The sequence below is a fragment of the Odontesthes bonariensis genome, chromosome 10, assembly GCF_027942865.1.
Source record: "Odontesthes bonariensis isolate fOdoBon6 chromosome 10, fOdoBon6.hap1, whole genome shotgun sequence".
Classification (NCBI taxonomy): Eukaryota; Metazoa; Chordata; class Actinopteri; order Atheriniformes; family Atherinopsidae; genus Odontesthes; species Odontesthes bonariensis.
Window position 1 is genome coordinate 10,862,999 of NC_134515.1, and position 20,099 is coordinate 10,883,097.

The window sequence follows — 20,099 nt, forward strand, 5'->3', positions numbered from 1 at the left end:
TTTGGTAGTTATATTTACTGAAGTATGTATAGTTGTGCAAATGGTTACTCTTCGATTGACAGAAATACAAATATAAGAAGCTGAGCATGACGAAGGAATTTGGAGCGTGGATGGATGGAAGACCTAAAAGAGGTTTTAATGATTATTATAAAAAGATAAGTTTTTGGTCTTATTTCTAACTTAACTGTAGTTGAAAATGACTTGCACATACATACTGTACAACCTAAGTTCTGGTACTGAATGTTCTGTATGCTTAAAGGAAGTGCAGGTTCAATAAAAAGAAAAAGAAAGTAGTTCATACGCAACTGACGAAGATCTGACTTGATTTTCTCATGTGTTGCATCCAAAATGAGGTTTGCCTTTGCCTCCAAGGTCTGTGAGGTGCTGCTATCTACTGGACACACATGGTACGTGGTAAAGTTGTGATGGAGGGATTTAGGAAGCGTGAAACATCACTTTCACTCACGGATTGGCCCCCACAGAGTCCGGACCTGAACCCCCATGAGTCTCCACTTGTCAGTACAAGATATTTGTGAGAAATTAATGCAACTCTGGACAGAAATGACTGTTTTAACATTAAATAATCTGATTAAAAATCATTAAAAGGCAAATAGATGCCTTTTTATTTTTACTTTAAAAATGTTATATTCATATATGTTGATATGAAAGGGTATTTTTAATTTTTTTTATTATTCTTTAACGTATAATTATGCTCGATCTGTTGAATATCTGTCTTTGTGTTGCAGTTAGGCATGGAAACGCCTTCGTTATCTATTGTTGGAAATAAAAGAAAAGGCATTTCCTGCTGATTTTACCCCCTGAAAGACATTAAGAACACAAACAAGCCCTGTTCAGTCTTCTTATTTTTTATAATTAATGTAATTGAATTCACATTTTAAATGGCTTTACTCCTTCTAAGTGGATTTTCTTGTAAGCGCATTTATATTGTTTGATTTTATTCAGCTTACCTATTTTCTATGTTATTTATATCCATCATCATTCTTACATTTCACATTTTATCATCAATTTGCCTCCAATGTCCTTAAATCTCAGTTCTGAGGGTCGTTACAGGTGTGCAACACCTTCTAAAAATGTGATAAATACATTTAATTCTACACACTTTGAGTCTTTGAGTTCAATTGTATGAAGCGAATTAGTCCATAAAAAACCCTCCAAGTTAAAGTGCTCCAACATTGTCTTTATTACACGAAATGTTCTAATCAAACACACTGTATCTATCTGTCTAGGAAGCTAGGGGAAGCCAGCTTAAACCAACCGGTTGGGTGGTATGTGACCAGTTAATTATACAGACAGACGATGACTTTCTCAAGAAGTTGGAGAGCTCATTAGGGGATCATAGCCATTACATCCATGCAGAATAACAGGATAGGCAACTGCATCAAGGAAGTTGTGCAGTATTCTATACATAGCCCTCAGATAAAGATTAAAACAATTAGATAAGACGGTTTTGCTTAATTAGACAACTGAGGTAGTGCTCCAAATCTTCTATGGACTCAGGATGTGGTTTCACTTCGTCCTGCTGAAAAATGCAAGGCCTTCCCTGAAAAAGACGTCACCTGGATGGGAGCAGATGTTGCTTTAAAAGCTGAACAGACCTTTCAGGATTGATGGAGCCGTTCCAGATGTGCAGGTTTCCAGTTCCACAGACACAAATGTACCCCCCAACACCGTCAGAGATGCAGGCTTTTGAACATGTGCTGAACCGAAACTGAAGTCCATGATTTTCAAAAGAATATTTCCGACCACAGAACATTGTCCCACTTTGCCTCCGTCCATTTTAAATGAGCTTTGATCCAGAGAAGACGCTGTGTTCACATATGGCCTCATGACGGAGCTTTCGTGTTCACAGACTGATTTCTGTGAGTGTTCCTGATCTCATGCAGGGATTTCCAGGACAGAATCAGGTAGTACCGCCATATTTGAGCAATGTTGTTTCAGTTCAATGACTTTCTATGACTTTTCTTACACATTTGTCGACAAAATGGAAATCCTTTGCAGGTCTTTGCAACTCAAAGAATTAGTCTTCACTGATGCTGCTTTTTCAAATCATGGTTGCATTCCCATGTTGACGTCTCCCATTTCAAATAACACACACACACATATATATATATATTAGGGCTGGGCGCGTTAACTCGTTATTATCGCGATAAATATTTTATCGCGCATTAACGCAGGTTTTTTTTTACATTTTTTTATTTAATATATATATATTTTTTTTTTAAACATTTTTTCAGGCTTTTATTTTGTAAAAGTCTGTTGCTGTCTGCTGCGGAACCGGAAAAGAAAGTAATCGGGGATCCACCAAACATGGAGAAGGGTACGGAACTTTTACTCGGCCATTTTCATTTTAAAGTTCTTCCAGACGGCGGAGTCGACAGAACCAAAGTCATCTGTAAACACTGCCAAGTTGAATTGTCTTCTCAGCGTAGTAGTTCCAGTCTAAAATATCACTTAAAGGCAAAACACACAACTGATAGCAGCAAGTCATTCAAGGAAACAGACAGTGGAGCGAGGCTTCTACATAAAAACTACAGAAAGATGCTGATGTTAAAAGTGTGTTTGCACAACAAATGTTATGGCACTTTCATTCATATGGCAGCACATTTAAAATAAAACTAAATTTAACTCATTACTCGGCCTAAATTGGAAATGAACCCAACCTTTATGAGAAAGAGCTGCAGGTCTGACATTCAGTCACAGTTCTGTGACCATGGAACTGGAAACCTTCTGCTAGAAGAATAGAAAAATAACAACTGGAAGACTTAGCTTAATGTGTCTGACTGACCAAATTTAACTTTTGGCTACCTGTAAAACTGTAAAAGATTGAAATTGACTGTGTTTTAGCTCCAACCAGCATTTTTATCTTTGTTGTTGTTGAATTGTATCATTTACACTGACAGTTGATCTGTGTTATATTCAGACATTCTATTAAATCTTCCTCTTTTTCTGTGAATTTCCCATTGTATATGTGAGAATCACCTTCATCCAAGTCGGTGGGGGGGGGGGGGGCACAGAGTGGACTGCTTGGATCTGCAACCGACTGGCAGGGAAACAGTTTAAGTGGATCAATATTCTTTGTTCCTACATGCAGCGGTGTAGTGCCGGGTATACACAGACATACAGAGTATACTCACTTATTTCTTTAGTGGTCACAGAGTATTTCCGTACCCAAATCCCCAAAGAAGCGTTTCATATTCACCACAGTGCTGCAAATACCTGTGTTACACCTGGAAGCAGGTGTAAAAGCCTGCTGCAAGCTGACCAAGGCGGGGATGGAGGGGATGGAGGGGATTGATGGGCCAGCTGCTACATCGAGTCTTGAGCCTCATAAGAATCTATAGCCTTCATAGGAGAGGAACCAAAACAGCATCTTTAAAGCTGCAGAGAAATTAGGCCCGGCAGACTATGTGCCCTGGACACAAGTCAAGGCTCGACTACCCCAGGCCGGATCATCCAGGTGATGTTGGCTGATGTTAAAAAGGTCCCACCTGGAGTTGTAAAGTCTCATTTTAAATATTACCAGGAAAACGGGTGCAGATATCTGCTGAAGACAGAGTTCAGGTAATACCCAACACAGCCTGAACCCTCTCAGACGAACTTTCTGTCCTTTCTTTAAGGAGTCTTCAGGAACAGTTCTCCAGGCTTCTTGAAGGACATCCCAAAGCTCTTCTTTGGATGTGGGCTGCCTTTTGTTCCGTTCTCTGCCAACATGATCCCACACTGCTTCAGTAATGTTGAGCTCCGGGCTCTGGGGAGGATTCATCCCTCCATCAGACCTGCTGCCACTGATTTTCAGCTCACTTCTTGTGTCCTTTGGCACAGCTCAGCCTTTTCTCCCTGTTTCCCTTCCTTAAGAACGGCTTCTTGACAGCCACCCTTCCATGGAGCCCATTTCTGATGAGGCTTGGGCCAACAGCAGATGGATCAGCTGAAGGTCCAGATGCATCTCTCAGCTCCTGTGTCAGGTCTTTGCTGGATTTTTTCCTCTTTCTTAAGGACATCACTTTCAGATACCGTCCATCTGCTGTAGATAGTTTTTTAGGCCTGACACTTCTTCTTTTGTCCTCCACTTGTCCAGTTTCCTCAAATGTTTTAAGGACACACTGCACACCATGCTGAGATATGCCAAGTTTTCAGCTAACAGCTCTTTGGGAATCACCTTGTTGCTGCAGAAATCCTGTTTTCTGTCTGTCAAACTGTGTTGTCTTTGCTGTTTTTCATAGATTCAGCTACAGAAATTGGAACAAATAATGTGTCTTTGTAACAGGCTGCTGGGAACAAATGCTAAAAGATACAATTTTTCAAAAATGGTCTTTGCTAAGTTGTCTGTTATGTGAAGACACATAACTGGTTCATCCCTTTCTTAGGTGTAAAGGATTGACAGTGAATGAAAAACATGCAAAGACCTTCAGGAAGCCTGGAGAACTGTTGCTCGCGAACACTTTAAAAGAATTTATAAGCTAATTATCCCCTCTTAAGATTCGTACTTTCTTGTAAACAAATTATTTCTCCCACGTCTGTTTACAAATTCTTTATCAGGGCAGTTTGTTTGCAGAGCTTAAAGTTTGCGTAACTGTTTAACTGTTGATCACCTTGTTGCTGCAGAAATCCTGTTTTCTGTCTGTCAAACTGTGTTATCTTTGCTGTTTTTCATAGATTCAGCTAAAGAAATGGGAACAAATGATGTGTTTTTACTTGTAAAAATTTTTTTTTGCTAGGATGTCTGTTATGTGAAGTGATAACACTAAATAATCCATTTAATTAGGTACTCAAGAGCACTTGAACAAATTACAAGAAAGCCCGACTCCTTGGAAGCAAAAGAAATATATGAAGATATATAAATATCTAAAGAAATGAGAAATGACTCAAGGATTTTGCACATATTTGAAGTTTTCAAGATTGATGCAGGTAGGATTTATTAAAGACCGTCTCTATTAGAGTTAGTTAAACTTCTGCAGAGCTAATCACAAATATAACATTATATTCAATGCCTCAAAACTTTACTTGAGTGAAGTGTCTGATCAGGTGACATACAAAGAGATATAAACGGGATAATAATTCATGAGTGCATTCCTCCTCCTGCCAGATGACATTGTCTCTCTGACTGTACTTTGACCTGTTTGGCTGATGGATGCAGGAAAAACAGGTGAATATGCAAACGGCGAACCAACACAGGGTTAGCCAGCTCGAGCCTGAAGTGTTACATAACACAATATGAGTGTTGACCAATAAAGCGCAGACATCTGACCGACTCCTTTACGATATTAAACTCAGAATAGCAATGAAATGGCAGGACGGACAACGCCCATTTGCACTGCTGTTCTCGTCCAGTATTAGTGGGTTAATGTTTGAAGGTTAACTCGAGTTGTGTTTTGGTTGTTAGGCGCTCAAGTTTGTCCTCATTCAACCCCTCCTTGCCTGCGCCGCTGTGACTGTTGGCCACCAAACAGCCATGGGATAAAGGTGGCCTGGTGCCAACATTCACTCACCGAGGTGTGAGTTAGGGGGCAAATCTGGCAACTTTTCTCTTTATTTCCACACACCTTTTTTTTCAGTTCGTTCACATGCTCACACATTCTGATACACCCCCGCTGAAAGAGAGCGTTTCCTCATCTAAAAGAGACCCCGAACTCTCTGCTCGGCCTGAGCCGAAGCTGCGAGGACGCAATAAGACAGACAAAGTGTCCTTGTGTCACTTTTGTTCTGCAGGCTGAACTCGGCCCCCCCTCCCGTTCTGTCACTGCTTTCACATACTTTGCTTGATGTTTACTTGTACAAATGTTATCTCTCCCCCATTCTAAGTTCCCTCCCTCCTTCTCTCTCTCCCTCTTCCTCCCATGCAGCCTCTGTCACCCGCCCACCAGTTGGTTCCTGCTCGGTGTTCGGAGGCGATAAGAGCACAGACGAAACAAGAAAGAGGGCCTAAGACAGACGTTTTCTCACCAGATTTGGTCTTTTGCCGCTGCATCTTCCATTCTCGGGAATACTGTGAGTACGTCTTTGCAAGGTCAAGTAAACAGATGGAGCTAAACTTGAGGGGATAGATACAGGAATAGACCCCCCATATTTGCACACACACACTCCAATTACAAACGTTTAGGGAAAGTGGCGGACGTGCAGGAAGGATAGCAACACAGATTGAGCTGAGAAACTTCTGGACGTGTGTTAGTTTTACAAAGATGAAACACAAATAAAGTGTGTGAAAGCTGACGGTCTAATATATACAGAAGGCTGGAATAAGAGTGTTAGAGTTTGCAGTCCTGAAAAAGGTTTCTCTTAGAATTCTTGTCCATGCAGGGAATAAACAGCTGTGCGGTAATGTAAACACGAAGGCTGGGTGGTATTTTTTCACCGATGCAGACTTTGATTCGCTGCTTCTCTGATGCATCGATGCATTTTTGCAGCAAATAAGCACCGAGTTTGTCAAAGCAAAAGAGATTTACCTTTGTGGCTGTAAAAGAAGGTCAACTTGAACTCTTAAATTGACTCGCAGCCAATTTCCACCTCTGTCGCTCGCCTTGTGTGGCTTCTATCTTTGTGACGTATTGTTGACTGTTTGCTGGTCCAAATCAATGGGGAAGGGTTCAAGTAAGAGGCAGCAGAATTAAAAATGAATGTCCTGAACAGAGTAAATCACATTGGGACACAGCCACAAGGCTTTTTAACAGTGGCTGCTGAGTTCTTCTCAAATTGATTGATTGATTTTTTTTATTTATTTATTCATTTGTTATTATTATTGTTATTAGTTAGTATTAATATTTTTATTAGAAATTGAATTATTATTGTTGTTGTTAATATACAATCATTGTAAATATTAATACTTTTTTTTTTTAGCTACTTGACTCATTTGAATTTCCCCCATTGGGGGATGAATAAAGTATTTTTCTATTCTATTCTATTCAATTCTATTGTTGGGACAAACTCGAGTTGCTGTCATTTAAATCGCTGAATTATGGGATTGAGACTCGGGGATTAGGCACTACTGGTAGAAATGATTAGGTTAATATGACTTTCTTCTGTAATTTTAACACTTACAAATGAAGGACAGACATAAAAACACAAGCAGAGAACTAAAGCAGAGGCGTCCTCTGGAGTGATGTGTGTGATAAGGCTGAGAAAGACAGGTCTGTGTCCCTATAAGATCACCTGGTAAACATCACTGTCACTTCAAAGCCTCCTTCTTTCTCAGAGCAGCGTCTCCAGTGTGTTTCTGGGAGAACTTCCACAGATCAAATCACTTAAGTGTCAAATATCTCCAAGTTTGTTTCCATTTCAACGACTCACTGTTCATGTTTAGCTCAGAGTGCAATGTGTGATTAACAGTGAGAAATAATGAGGTCACCAGAGAGGTAAAGAAGGGATTTGGCAGTCATGCCAGCCGCCTTTGTGAAGCACTTGAGGAATAACAACGGGCAGAGACAGGGTGGCCACTACAAGCTTTTATTAGACGAGCAGTGCCATGGAATTAAAAAAAAAGTGCATTTTGTGCATATTTTTGGAGGGTATAGTCTAAAAATAGCAAAACAGATGTAGTTATTGCTGCTCCTCGGCGCCCTGCTGAGTCATAAATACAACCTGATGTGCATCAGAGTGATTTTATCCTGTTTAATAGTGAGATACTCACTAATACATGGAAGCAAAGTTTGTTAAAGACAGAAAAAGTTTAAAAAAAAGTGCCACATCTGCCAAATGGATGAAGGTAGAATTGAACCTTTTAACCTTCACTTGTCTTAATTCCTTCTGTGTTTTGGGGGACTTTGACGAAATGTGAATGTTTCTCTGACCATCATCTACTGCCTGACCTCAGTGTGGAGACAAACGTTTGATTTTCTCATTTGAAACGTATTTATGTTACGAGAAGAAGTAGCAGCCGATATGTTAAGAGTTCAAACAGGACCCACATGCAACAAACTCATAAGTAGCAGGTTGAGAAGCAGACAAAAACTTGATTAATTCAATAAGGAGTCTGAAGAAAGGAAGACTTTTAAAGGCAAGGCAAGTTTATTTTAAAGCACAATTCAACAACAAGGTGATTCAAAGTGCTTTACAGATACATTAAAACAGTAGATATAAAAAGCACGATTTAAACAAAAAAGAAAGAAATAAGAAAAATAGATCAAATCAGGAGTTAAAATGTGATTAAGTTTTGAAACTCAAGCTTCAGATTTGGAGCTTTATTCAAACGCAGCTGAAAATAGGTGCGTCTTCAGCCTGGACTTAAACACACTGAGTGTTTCAGCTGATCTGAGGCTTTCTAAGAGTTTGTTCCAGACATGTGGAGCATAGAAGCCGAATGCAGCTTCTCCATGTCTGGTTCTGACTCTGGGAACTGATAGAAGACCGGATCCAGATGACCTGAGGGGTCTGGAAGGTTCATACTGGGTCAGCAGGTCACTGATGCATTCTGGTCCTGGACCATTCAGAGCTTTATAGACCAGCATCAGAACTTTACAGTATATCCTCTGATGGAAAGACTAAGAAAAAGGCTAAACCCCAGATCTAAAACAGGATCTTATAAGGAGAGTGAAGGTGATGGATAAGTGGGAACAGGAGTGCTAATTGGCAACAGGAAGCAGGTGGCTGAATCCACTGAACTACCTCCAGAAACATCGCAGAATCAGTTACAAATATTTGACAGAACTTAAGTAGATTCTTTCACAGAAAGGTATAGAGTTCAGAACATTGATAAAGCAAGAATAACCACCTGGTTTAACAGTAATAAAATATTCCGTAAACTTTTACTTTTCCATTTCCAGATGCAGCGCTTGATTACGGGGCGCGTGGCAAGCCTTTTGGCTCGGCGCGCGACAGCGGACACGACCACCAACAGCGTGAGGATGGCGAGTCACGGTACCCCCCCTTTCTTCTTCTTCTTTGACTTTGTAGATGTTAACTGGCACAGTTTCAGATGTTGCACCGATTTTTATTTTTTATTTATTTATTTTTAAAGGGTGAAAAATGGGGAAACAGAGTAATAACACGGGAATAATTAGAGTTTCGGTGCTCCTGAAAACCTTTGTTAATATTTCTTTAATAAAACTGCAGTGTTATTAAAGAAATATGGCACCTGCTGTTCAGCAGGGAAAACACAGAAGTTTGAACATGTTTGGCACAGAAACCGCAACAAACGGTGTCTGCTGGTTTTTCTCAGAAACTCGCGAGGTGCAGATGATTCATACTTAAAAAAAAAAAACCTTTCATGAAACGCGTTATGTGGACGTATGCAGAGAGAAACAAAGATGGGGAGTATTGTAAAAAGGTTCTTCTCAACATGACGTGTGTCGAACCAGCAGATGGCACTGCTGCACCATCAGAACCAGATGTTCCTGAGGGCCTTTTCTCTGTTGAGTCGTGGGAAGAACATGACAGAAGATGCATTTTAACAGCCAGTATCTTTGCAATGCTGAGGCAGCTTTGTCCTGACAGTGACCCCCTGTTGTCCAACCAGAAGTGTCAGAGACGACGGACATGTCTCGGCCCATGTATTATGACCGTGTGGACAACCCTCTGCCCGACGGAGTCTACAAAGATGTGCTGACTGATGCTGACAAGAAGCTGAAGCAGAAGGAGAAAGGACCCTGGGCTCAGCTGAGCAAAGAGGAGAAGATTGCCTGTGAGTTAAGTCGCACAATCCAAGCTTTTTACTTAAAAACAGCACTGTTACTGTGTTACTATGTTACTTTAGTATTTTCCCCTACAGTGACACCATCTTACACCACCCCAGGAAGTTATTAGAATTAGTAACGCTAGTCAGATATCGTATCTAATTAAAGTATACGGATCCTTTGTCCATTTTAGACCGGCATTATCATGTTTTTTAGATTCTGTGGACAGCTGTGGACCATCTGATGTAACTAATGAAGTTACTCAAGGCAGTTTGGGGGGTCTCACTCGGTTCATTGTGTCATGTTTTAATAATAAGTCAAAGTGCTTTTTTTTTTTTTTTTTTTTTTTTTTACTGCAGCAAAGCAAAAAAAAAAGATTGAAAAAGCAGGATATTTATTTGTTACGGAGATGTTTACACTGATGTGTCACAGTTATCCAACCGGTTGAATGTATTCTACTGCTGAGTAACGCATTATAGAAGGAGGGAGATGCCAACATAAAGTGGGAGAGATGGAGGGATGGTGCAGGGAGTATATCAAATCAAACTTTATTTATAAAGCCCTTTTCATACATCAAAATGTAGCACAAAGTGCTATACATGTTTAAAAGCAGCCCCCATCCCCACCCCAGCACAGACACATATAGATAGATGGATAAATACTTTATTCATCCCAATTTGGTAAATTGTTTTGTTGCAGCAGCATACACTAAAACATATGAAAACAATTAAAGTAAAAACAAGCAAATGGAATAAAATAAAAAATGGTGAATAAACATTTGCTATATACAAATCTACAGTATTTATTTTCTTTGTTATTGTTTTTTTTAGGAGAGACTTAAAGCCTATTGAGGCTATTATTTTATATATATATTAATAATAATATATCACACCTCTCCCCTGCTGCAGTGTATCGTCTCAGATTCTGCCAGACTTACCCAGAGATGAAGCAGAAGACATCGGAGTGGAAGACTGTGGTTGGTGGCATCTTCTTCTTTCTTGGCTTCACTGGCCTGGTGGTGTGGTGGCAGAGAATCTACGGTAAAAATCTGCCCGTTTTTGGCTCTGACAGGAACTTACCGCTCTGTTTAACCTCTGAAATGCATCGATAAATCTCTTATTTTATTTTATTTCCCCCCAGTCTTCCCTCAAAAGCCCAGGACCTTTGAGGAGGACTGGCAGGCCAGGCAGCTGAAGAGGATGCTGGACATGAGGATCAACCCGATCGAAGGCTTCTCCGCTAAGTGGGACTATGAGAAGGGCCAGTGGAAGTAAAGCGATGGTTGGACTGGGGGGGCCGAGGTGGCGCAGAGTGGGACCCCCCTCGCCTTGGTCTTGGTTTTTCTTCCACTCAGAGGCTGTCGTTACAGTCTGTCCGAATCTAAACGCAAAATAACAGCCGCTAAGAGGAAAGGAGCTTCTTCGGTGTTCGTCTCTCAGGGGGGTTTTCACTCTGCTGCCTCTGGTTCTCCAGCCGGCCTCCTCTCCCACCTCTGCAGCCTTCTGCCACAGGGATAACTGTGGCCGTCCTCGTGTCACCATACAGTAATAAAAGCTGCTGCTTTCACCTGTAACCATGTTGTTTGTTTTATTTTAATAAGGGGTACATCCCAGTCTGGAGTAGGATTCAGACTAACATCTATTTCCACTTCCGCCCACTTCACACTTCCACTGAACAACAACTCAGACAGATGCAGAGTCTTAAGTTTTGGACCATTTCTTTAAATGTTATCTCACTGTGTTAAAGGGATAGTTTGCCTCTTTTGACATGAAGCTGTATGACATCCCATATTAGCAACATCATTTATGAACATTTTCTTACCCCCTGCTGCGTCCTGTGAGCCGAGTTCCAGCCTCGTTTTGGCGTTGACGAAGGTAGTCCGGCTAGTTGGCTGGGGCTTAAAAAATAAAGCGTTTTGCTTCTCAAAACAATATGCGTTCAAAAGAGTAATACATTTGCATCACAAAGTTGTTCTCCAGGAAAAAGTCATGCATGATATTGCTAATATGGGATGTCATACAGCTTCATGTCAAAAGAGGCAAACTGTTCCTTTAGGGGCCGTTACGGCGCCGCCTGTGGCCATCTCACCAAATAACCACACACTGTCCTAATAAAGAAAATCTTTCAGGATAAAGTCATCATCAGGTGTACTTGGAGCTCATTAGGAGCTCTTCCTCTCCACCCCACAAACCTTCATGAGTATCGGTGGCTTCATTCTTGGATTTTCACCACTTTAGGAGTCATTTGGTTTCTCTTGAATTAGATAAAAGTATACACAGTATATGCTCTCATATGGGGGTCCCAGGAGAATATTAATGACATAGTCATGAATCCTTTAATAGGGATTTTCCTCCCAGTACGAGGAAGGTTGAATTATTTAGTTTCATATTATCGCAGCAAGAACAATTTCCACATCTGCCCGTTATCAGTCACAACAAGTTCCTTTTTGTGGGAACATTTTGTCTGCACCCGACCGTGTTTCTGATTGTACGCGCTGTCCTGAAAGAGAAAACTGGTGGAAACTTACAGAAGTCCTCCAAAGACTGCTCTGCTGGCCGTTATGTCCTAATGATTCGGCCTATTTGTGAAGCGCAGCAGTTACATCTGGCAGAGAAACAAGCATGCTGGGGAGTTCTTGTTTTCCCAACATCAGACGGAAGTTCAAAGCGAGAGGCCGTGTCTGCGTCTTGTCGGGGTCTCTGGGTAGAATTTGAGGATTGACCTCTTTTTTTTGTTTGTTTTTTTAAAAAAACAAGCCAATGATGGTTTTCTTGGATTGAAATTTGCGAGGATTTGAAACGGTGGCATTAAAGTTTGGGATGATTCTCCATGTGTGGACACACAGTAACTCACATTCTTTTCATTAGTTTATCAGAACAAATGAAGCTCCTATACTTCTTCAGTTAGTGAAATATCAGAGGCTGGAGTCTCCATTTATCCCCCCTCCTCCCTACATCAGTCACAGTTGTGCGGAATAATATCACAAATGCTTGTTTCTTTTTCCTTCAACCTTCTAAGAATAAACGGATGAAAGAGCTCCACTCCTCGTTTTTACTTTGGTGTTTGGCTTCAGAATGAAATGGGAGATTCTCTCTGCTGGGAGCCATGATTGTTCCGTTTCTACAGAGGTGAATGACTTTGTAACACGAGCCTACAGTCAGTAAAAAGCACCCAGAACCTGCCCGGGGCTTCGGCTGGCATCAGATTCAAATCTAAAATCGCCTCATTACATCACGGTTGACCTTTTTTTTTTTTAGGGCTGGGCAACGATTAAAATCTTTAATCTAATTAATCACATGATTTCCCTGATTAATCAGGATTAATCGCATTTGTACGCAAATTCCAAAAATGAATCCAAAAGTAGTGTATAGCCTGTAGCATTTAGTTTTATTTTAAATGTGCTGCCATATGAATGAAAGTGCCATAACATTTGTTGTGCAAACACACTTTTAACATCAGCATCTTTCTGTAGTTTTTATGTAGAAGCCTCGCTCCACTGTCTGTTTGCTTGAATGACTTGCTGCTATCGGTTGTGTGTTTTGCCTTTAAGTGATATTTTAGACTGGAACTACTACGCTGAGAAGACAATTCAACTTGGCAGTGTTTACAGATGACTTTGGTTCTGTCGACTCCGCCGTCTGGAAGAACTTTAAAATGAAAATGGCCGAGTAAAAGTTCCGTACCCTTCTCCATGTTTGGTGGATCCGCCGATTACTTTCTTTTCCGGTTCCGCAGCAGACAGCAACAGACTTTTACAATAATAAAATAAATAATAAAACAGGGGTGGTTTGTGGCGTAGTGGGTTGAGCAGGCACCCCCTGTACAGAGGCTATATTCCTCGCTGCAGCTGGCGAGTCCCGCATCGGACGGCACTGTGCTGCATGTTGTTCCCCCTCTCTCTGCCCCCTGCTTCCTGTCTCTCTGACCTTTCCTATCCATTAAAGGCAAGGCAATTTTATTTGTAGAGCACAATTCGTACACAAGGTAATTCAAAGTGCTTTACAGCTACATAAAATCACAAGAAGGCAATAAAATCATTAAAAAGCAAAAACAAAAAAAAAAACATAAAAAAGAATCATTAATTAAAAAGGCACAAAAGCCCCCAATTAAAAAAAATAAAACTGCGTGAATGCGCATTAAAATAATTATCAGCATTAAATAATTTACGAGTTAACGCGATAATAACGAGTTAACTCGTCCAGCCCTACTTTTTTTTTAAAATATTTCTACTCAACTCTTGGCTCCTCTGTTTGACTGTGCAGTCATTTGGGGCCTCTGGTAATATACCGAATATCCCAAACCTTAATGCCTCTCTTCTACAAAAGAAAAGGAAACAGACTCGGGACGTCCCCCCCAGCATTGAGCTTTATTGGGCACAGCGTCATTTAAAATTTTACAGTGGCATTCTAAAGACATACAAAGAGACCATTGGGACATGGTTGCGATCTTTAATTTTGCACTCAACAAGAAAGGACCAGACACCAACTTTCTTTTCTTTTTTTTTTGTCTTTTTGAAAATATCCTCTCCCTTTCGTTTGCATTTTCTGATCTTGCTGCAGTCAAACAATCATAAAAGAAAAGAAAAGAAAAAAAACCCACAGTTGACAATGTACATCAATGCAAAGATGGAGTTTAAGGCCATTTGAAGGGGCACAGCTATGCTTTTTACACCAAATATAAATTAAGTTTAGAAGCCATCAGTTCTGTTTTATTTAAATATGTCACTAAGCTATTGTACTATTCTAATCAGTTTAAATAACAAGCATATATATATATTTATATATATAGGGACGTGCCAATGCTGTCGCTCTTCCTTCATTTGTGCCTCCTCCAAGAACATGTTTGCCGGACAGAAACTCACACACACACACACTCGTACAAACACACACAAAAAGTGTAGTCATAGAAGTCGTTTAAGCGAGGGCCCAGACAGCAGAGAAAAGGTTGTGAGCAGCTTCTTAATGGGGCATTCGCTAGAAAAATAGATATATATACTGTACTGGAATGTATGAGAGCAGACCTTGGCAAATAAGACGTTTAAGGTATCAATGTTCACTCCAGTTTTAGAAATATTTTCCCCCCCAAAAGACAATCTGAAAAGAAGCGAAACCTTCCCGCTGATAATGTTGTGGTGTTTCACACTTAAATGCTAGTTTTTATTTAGTTCTTTAACACTCTGTTTCTGTAATATCGCTCCACGTCATCACATCAGGACACTGGAAAAAATCAGTCTTACCAAGTATATTTGTCTCATTTCTAGTCCAAATATCTCATTACACTTAATACAAGACACAACTGCCTAACAAGTACTATTTCAGCCAGATATAGGGACTTGTTTGAAGACAATACATCTTGAATATCTTGTTAAATGAAAAAGTCTTGAAAACAAATTGTTTTGAGTCGGATTTCATATGAAACAAGCTTTTTTTGACATTTGAAGAGGTTTTTAAGCTAATTTCAAGATCACTTTTATCTCAAAAGTCCCAAATATCACATCTTATTTCAAGAAATCTTGCCGATTTACACCAGTTCCATTGGCAGATTTTTTATTTTTTTTGCTTATTTCAAGCAAAAATGTCTTGTATTTGTTGTTTTTCTTACTTATTTTTGGAGGGGCATTTTTTTTTCCCAGTGGACACAGAGTTGGAAGGAGATCCAGTCTGAAGCATCCCTGGTAGATATAAATGGAGCTGCCGGAGAAACACTCCAGACTCCAGCTCTGAATTAAAGATGGATAGATGTTCAGAAACAAAGACGAGGTCTCCTTCCCCCTCCATCTCCCGTGGACCGCGTCTGATTGGCAGGCGTGTGTGCTGCCAGCGTGTGTGCGAGCTGAGGTGTGTCTGCGTTAGGCAGCACGTTGGACCAGCTGGGACTGACACACGTGACTAGGTGCTGCGACAGCCGGGGGGGCCGCGGGGGGACGAGGAGGAGAGACGGCTGGAGGTCTGACAGATCCGAGGTGTCGGGGGACGGCGGAGAAGGAGAAGAGGGGGACCTGAGGGGATGGTGGACTGTGAAGGGGACGCGTGGATAACTTGAAGCGAGCGTGTGAGATGAGATATGAAAGTTTAGTCGTCTTATTTCACGGTCCTGCAGCCGGCGACAGCTGCTAATTTGCTTAAGATTGTAAACAGACACAACATGACGGATTTCTTTTTTTTAAATCAAATTTACCAGAAAAAGGAGCATCTGATGCACACTGGAAAAAATCTGAATCTTACCAAGTATATTTGTCTCCTTAATATAAGACACAACTGCCTAACAAGTACCACTTCAGCCAGATATAGGGACTTGTGTGAAGACAATACATCTTGAATATCTTGTTAAATGAAAAAGTCTTGAAAACATCTTGTTTTGAGTCGGATTTCACATGAAACAAGCTTTTTTTTTCTTTTGAAGAGGTTTTTAAGCTAATTTCAAGATCACTTTTAACTCAAAAGTCCCAAATATCAGATTTTATTTCAAGAAATCTTGACAAGCCGATTTTCACTAGTTCCATTGGCAGATTTTTTTTGCTTATTTCAAGCAAAAACGTCTTGTATTTGTTGTTTTTTTAACTTATTTTTGGAGGGGCATTTTTTCCAGTGCAGAACTGCTTTGTCAGTTTGCTACAAAAATCTCCCAAAGGTCGTGATGCTCTGCGTGGTCGTGACGACACGAAGCTGATAAATGTCGGGTTTGAATAATGGTAATAATAATAATAATAGAATAATAAAACTGCAGCACATGATTGGGACTTTTATTGCAAAAATAATCGCACGAAATACTGTGGCACTTTGTTTCAACCCCACCCCAAGCTGAGCTCTTCCCATGAGCACTTATGGTCACAGCTAATGGCCGCTTGCACTGTAAATCCTCACATTTGAGAAACTGGAACCGGTGACTGCTGTAGCTGTTTGGGTGATCAACAGTTAAACAGTTACGCAAACTTTAAGCTCTGCAACCAAACTGCCCTGATAAAGAATTTGTAAACAGACGTGGGGGTAAATGATTTGTTTACAAGAAAGTATGAATCTTAAGGGTGAGGAGGGGGGGGTAATTAGCTTATAAAGAAAACTTTTAGCATCGTTCAAAGTCTTGATCCAACCCTCATTACGTTCCATTTTCCTCCAAGCAGCCGGACTTTCATGTATTCTTTTAAAAGTGTTCACGAGCAACAGTTCTCCAGGCTTTCTGAAGGTCTTTCAAAGTTTTTTCTTTGCTTTTTCACTCATTTCCTCGTCCTTCAGTCTTAGCAAAGAAGCCATTTTTAATTGGATCTTCAGGCACTTTGTCACAAAGACGCATCATTTGTTCCCATTTCTTTAGTTTAAGAAAAACACCAATTTTTCTGCAGCAACAAGGTGATTCCCAAAGAGCTGTTAGCTGAAAACTTGGCATATCTCAGCACGGTGTGCAGCGTGTCCTTAAAACATTTGAGAAAACTGGACAAGTGGAGGACAAAAGAAGAAGTGTCAGGCCTAAAGAACTATCTACAGCAGATGAACAGGATCTGAAAGTGATGTCCTTAAGAAAGAGGAAAAACTCCAGCAAAGACCTGACACAGGAGCTGAGAGATGCATCTGAACCTTCAGCTGATCCATCTGCTGTTGGCCCAAGCCTCATCAGAAATGGGCTCCATGGAAGGGTGGCTGTCAAGAAGCCGTTCTTAAGGAAGGGAAACAGGGAGAAAAGGCTGAGCTGTGCCAAAGGACACAAGAAGTGGGCTGAAAATCAGTGGCAGCAGGTCTGATGGAGGGATGAATCCTCCCCAGAGCCCGGAGCTCAACATTACTGAAGCAGTGTGGGGTCATGTTGGCAGAGAACGGAACAAAAGGCAGCCCACATCCAAAGAAGAGCTTTGGGATGTCCTTCAAGAAGCCTGGAGAACTATTCCTGAAGACTCCTTAAAGAAAGGACAGAAAGCTTCAGGCTGTGTTGGAGGATAAAGGAGCTCAGAACAACTGTACAAACTCTCTTAAATCCTATACTTCCATTTAAGTTTGCACACGTTTCAGTAAACCTCTTCACCCGATTCCAGGTCTGTCTGAATGAAGGTCACGAGACGCATCAGAAACCTTGGAATTAATCCAGAAGAATTCTTCAAGCTCAAGAGTAAATCGGACGTCCCGACAATGATTTCATGTTTGCAACCGTTAGAGAAATTGTGTAAAACTGTCAGATATTGAGTCAAAAGCACAACTTGTACCCAAAAATGCCCAGATATCTGCTTCCAAATGTAGTATCATAATGAAACTCCTTTCTTTATAAAACCAGTAAAATGGAAATAAGCCTAAAATGGGATATTCCAAATGTTCAACCCAAGACAATCAGCATATCGTGCACGAGTGTGTCGCTGGGTGCGTGCGTTGCTACGGTGTTTGCTGCATCCTTCAGCTACTGCGCGGTGTGAGCCACGGCTTCCACGAGCCTCGGTTTAACCGACTCTGGGACCAAACGGCAGCGAGAGCAACTTGATGCAAAGCATGATCATAGAGCACAGTTTGAGAGGGAGAAGTGAGATTTTAATGTTTCAGAAATACAAAAAAATCAAACGCACCAACAAACACAACCAAGCTGGGGGACTTTGCCGATTCAGTTCAAGGGTCCAACCTTTCTGTGAACCGAGATCTGCAACAAGTCGGCCAATTCTATCATCCATATAAAACCAAGGAGCAGGGAGGAGAGTGCGAGACAGAAGCAGCGTAAGGAGAGATGGATTATGATCTCAGTGTTGGTGATCGGGGTGGCCGGCAGGGAACGGACGCTACAGAAGGTGATCGGGGGCAGGTGCTACATCCTCCCCTGCCTCCACGCCCCATATGGCACACACAAAGCTGCTGTCTGCGGGGACGGGGCAACAAAAACAGGCTTCAACACTCTCCACAAACACGCCGACTCTTTAAATCGGACAGGTCTGGATTAACTGCATGTCTTAGAATCAGTTTTCATCCGTTTTACGATTAAGAAAACAAACAAAAAAATTTGTTAAAACTAATACATACAAACATTTAGGAATGAGAAAGAAAACGAGATCTTTAATAATAGCTCAGAGAAACGATGGAGAAACAAGTGGAAAGGGTGAGGGGGGGGGGGAACAAGGTAATAACAACATGCCTGTGTCGTATCGCCGTGGAATAAGGTGAACACAATACTAAAACTCTTTCTCTGTCTTTTTCTTAAAAGTTCAACAACCTTTCAGGATTCTCAGTCCGCTGTGGGATGAGGGGCAAGTAAACATATTCTGCAGTTCTGTTGAGACGAACAGGACCTTCATTTTAACGTTGAGACAAGTGGAGGAGGAGTCGGGCGGGAAGGGGAGCTGCGAGAAGACGGGAAAGGAGGGTCGTCCTCTCACAGGCGTTTCTGGGCGAACAGCGAGCCCACCACCACCCCGGTCACCACGGTCATCCCCACCAGCAGCCACTTCTTGAAGCTCTCCTGAGACCTCCTGCTTTCGGCCGCCGCGTCCTGCCCGAAGATCTCAGCGAAGCGTTCCTGAGGAGAGACGGAGAGCAAAGGGTGAACGCCTGAGGGTTTGATGTGAGGTGGTTTCAAAAGCTCACAGAAGACTTCCCGTTCAACATTAAAACATTACATTACGGTCATTTCGCAGACGCTTTTATCCAAAGCGACTTATAATTATAAGTGTGTTCCACATCAGTAGGAGAAAGAATTTCAGGTCACAAGAAATCACAAGTGCATTTCCTTCCAAAACCAGACAGCTAAGAGCATAACTAGTGCTAGAGTAAGTGCAATAAGTTAGGTACCGAGACAAATGGGGAAAAAAAAGACAATTTAGTAAACAATTTACCAATAAGGGTTTTATTTATAAAGAGGTACCAATGAGTTCATGCCTTTCAGAGTTCAAACTGGACCCGGTGAAGCAGCTTTTAGCTGTTATGCTGCACACAACTGGAACAAACTACCAGCAGAACTGAAATCAGCCCCAACTGGAAGCACTTTTAAATCCACGTTTCCGTGTGCTTATGGTTGAGTTTATATTTTTCTTTCTCCCCTCTTCTTTGATTGCTTTTAACCGTGTTTTAATTTTGATTCTATTTTTATAATTCTCTTTAAATTGCTTGTTTTTATGCTGCTTTATGCTGTTCTTTTAAATGCCTTGTCATTATGTAAAGCACATTGAGTTAGCCACAAGCATCACCTGTAATGAACCTCAGGGCAAAATCATAAAGTAGAGAATGGGTGTCCATCGATCACATCACCTCAGTCTTTGACCGACGTGAAAACTGCCTCAGAAACTCTTTTCCTGCGGAACAGTTGTTTTATTTCTGTAGAAAAAGACAGATTTTTGCCTGAGTCAGCACACCAGATTATCTTTGAGGTACTTGACTGTAAGTTTTACCATCAATCCAGATGCCAAGATATCTATAGACTCCGACTCGCCCTTTTACAAGTCAGTTTGAGGTGAAAATATCAAGATAATTGTAGTTTATGAGGGTGTTATATCAGCTTTCAGGACATGTCAGT

The 20,099-nt window shown here is 41.1% G+C and overlaps 2 protein-coding genes across 4 annotated transcripts in view; one reads left to right on the plus strand and one right to left on the minus strand.

Annotated features, from left to right (window-relative positions):
- The first annotated feature begins 5,866 nt into the window (after positions 1-5,866).
- On the plus strand, positions 5,867-11,199 carry cox4i2 (cytochrome c oxidase subunit 4I2). 2 transcript variants are annotated; one of them, XM_075476225.1, is made up of 5 exons: positions 5,867-6,013; positions 8,778-8,871; positions 9,470-9,634; positions 10,535-10,666; positions 10,767-11,199. In XM_075476225.1, the coding sequence occupies exons 2-5, from the start codon at positions 8,778-8,780 to the stop codon at positions 10,898-10,900; spliced, it is 525 nt and encodes a 174-aa protein (XP_075332340.1). In that variant the 5' UTR covers positions 5,867-6,013; the 3' UTR covers positions 10,901-11,199. The 2 variants fall into 2 exon arrangements, with proteins under 2 accessions (XP_075332340.1, XP_075332339.1); XM_075476224.1 differs by having other exon boundaries at positions 5,868-6,009.
- Positions 11,200-14,060: 2,861 nt separating this feature from the next.
- The window catches only part of bcl2l1 (BCL2 like 1), a 35,534-nt gene continuing 29,495 nt past the window's right edge, over positions 14,061-20,099 (minus strand). For both annotated transcript variants that reach the window (XM_075476229.1, XM_075476230.1), the window contains exon 3: positions 14,061-19,106. In XM_075476229.1, the coding sequence (XP_075332344.1) occupies positions 18,963-19,106 (144 nt within the window). In that variant the 3' untranslated portion in view covers positions 14,061-18,962. The remainder of the gene's footprint in view (positions 19,107-20,099) is intronic.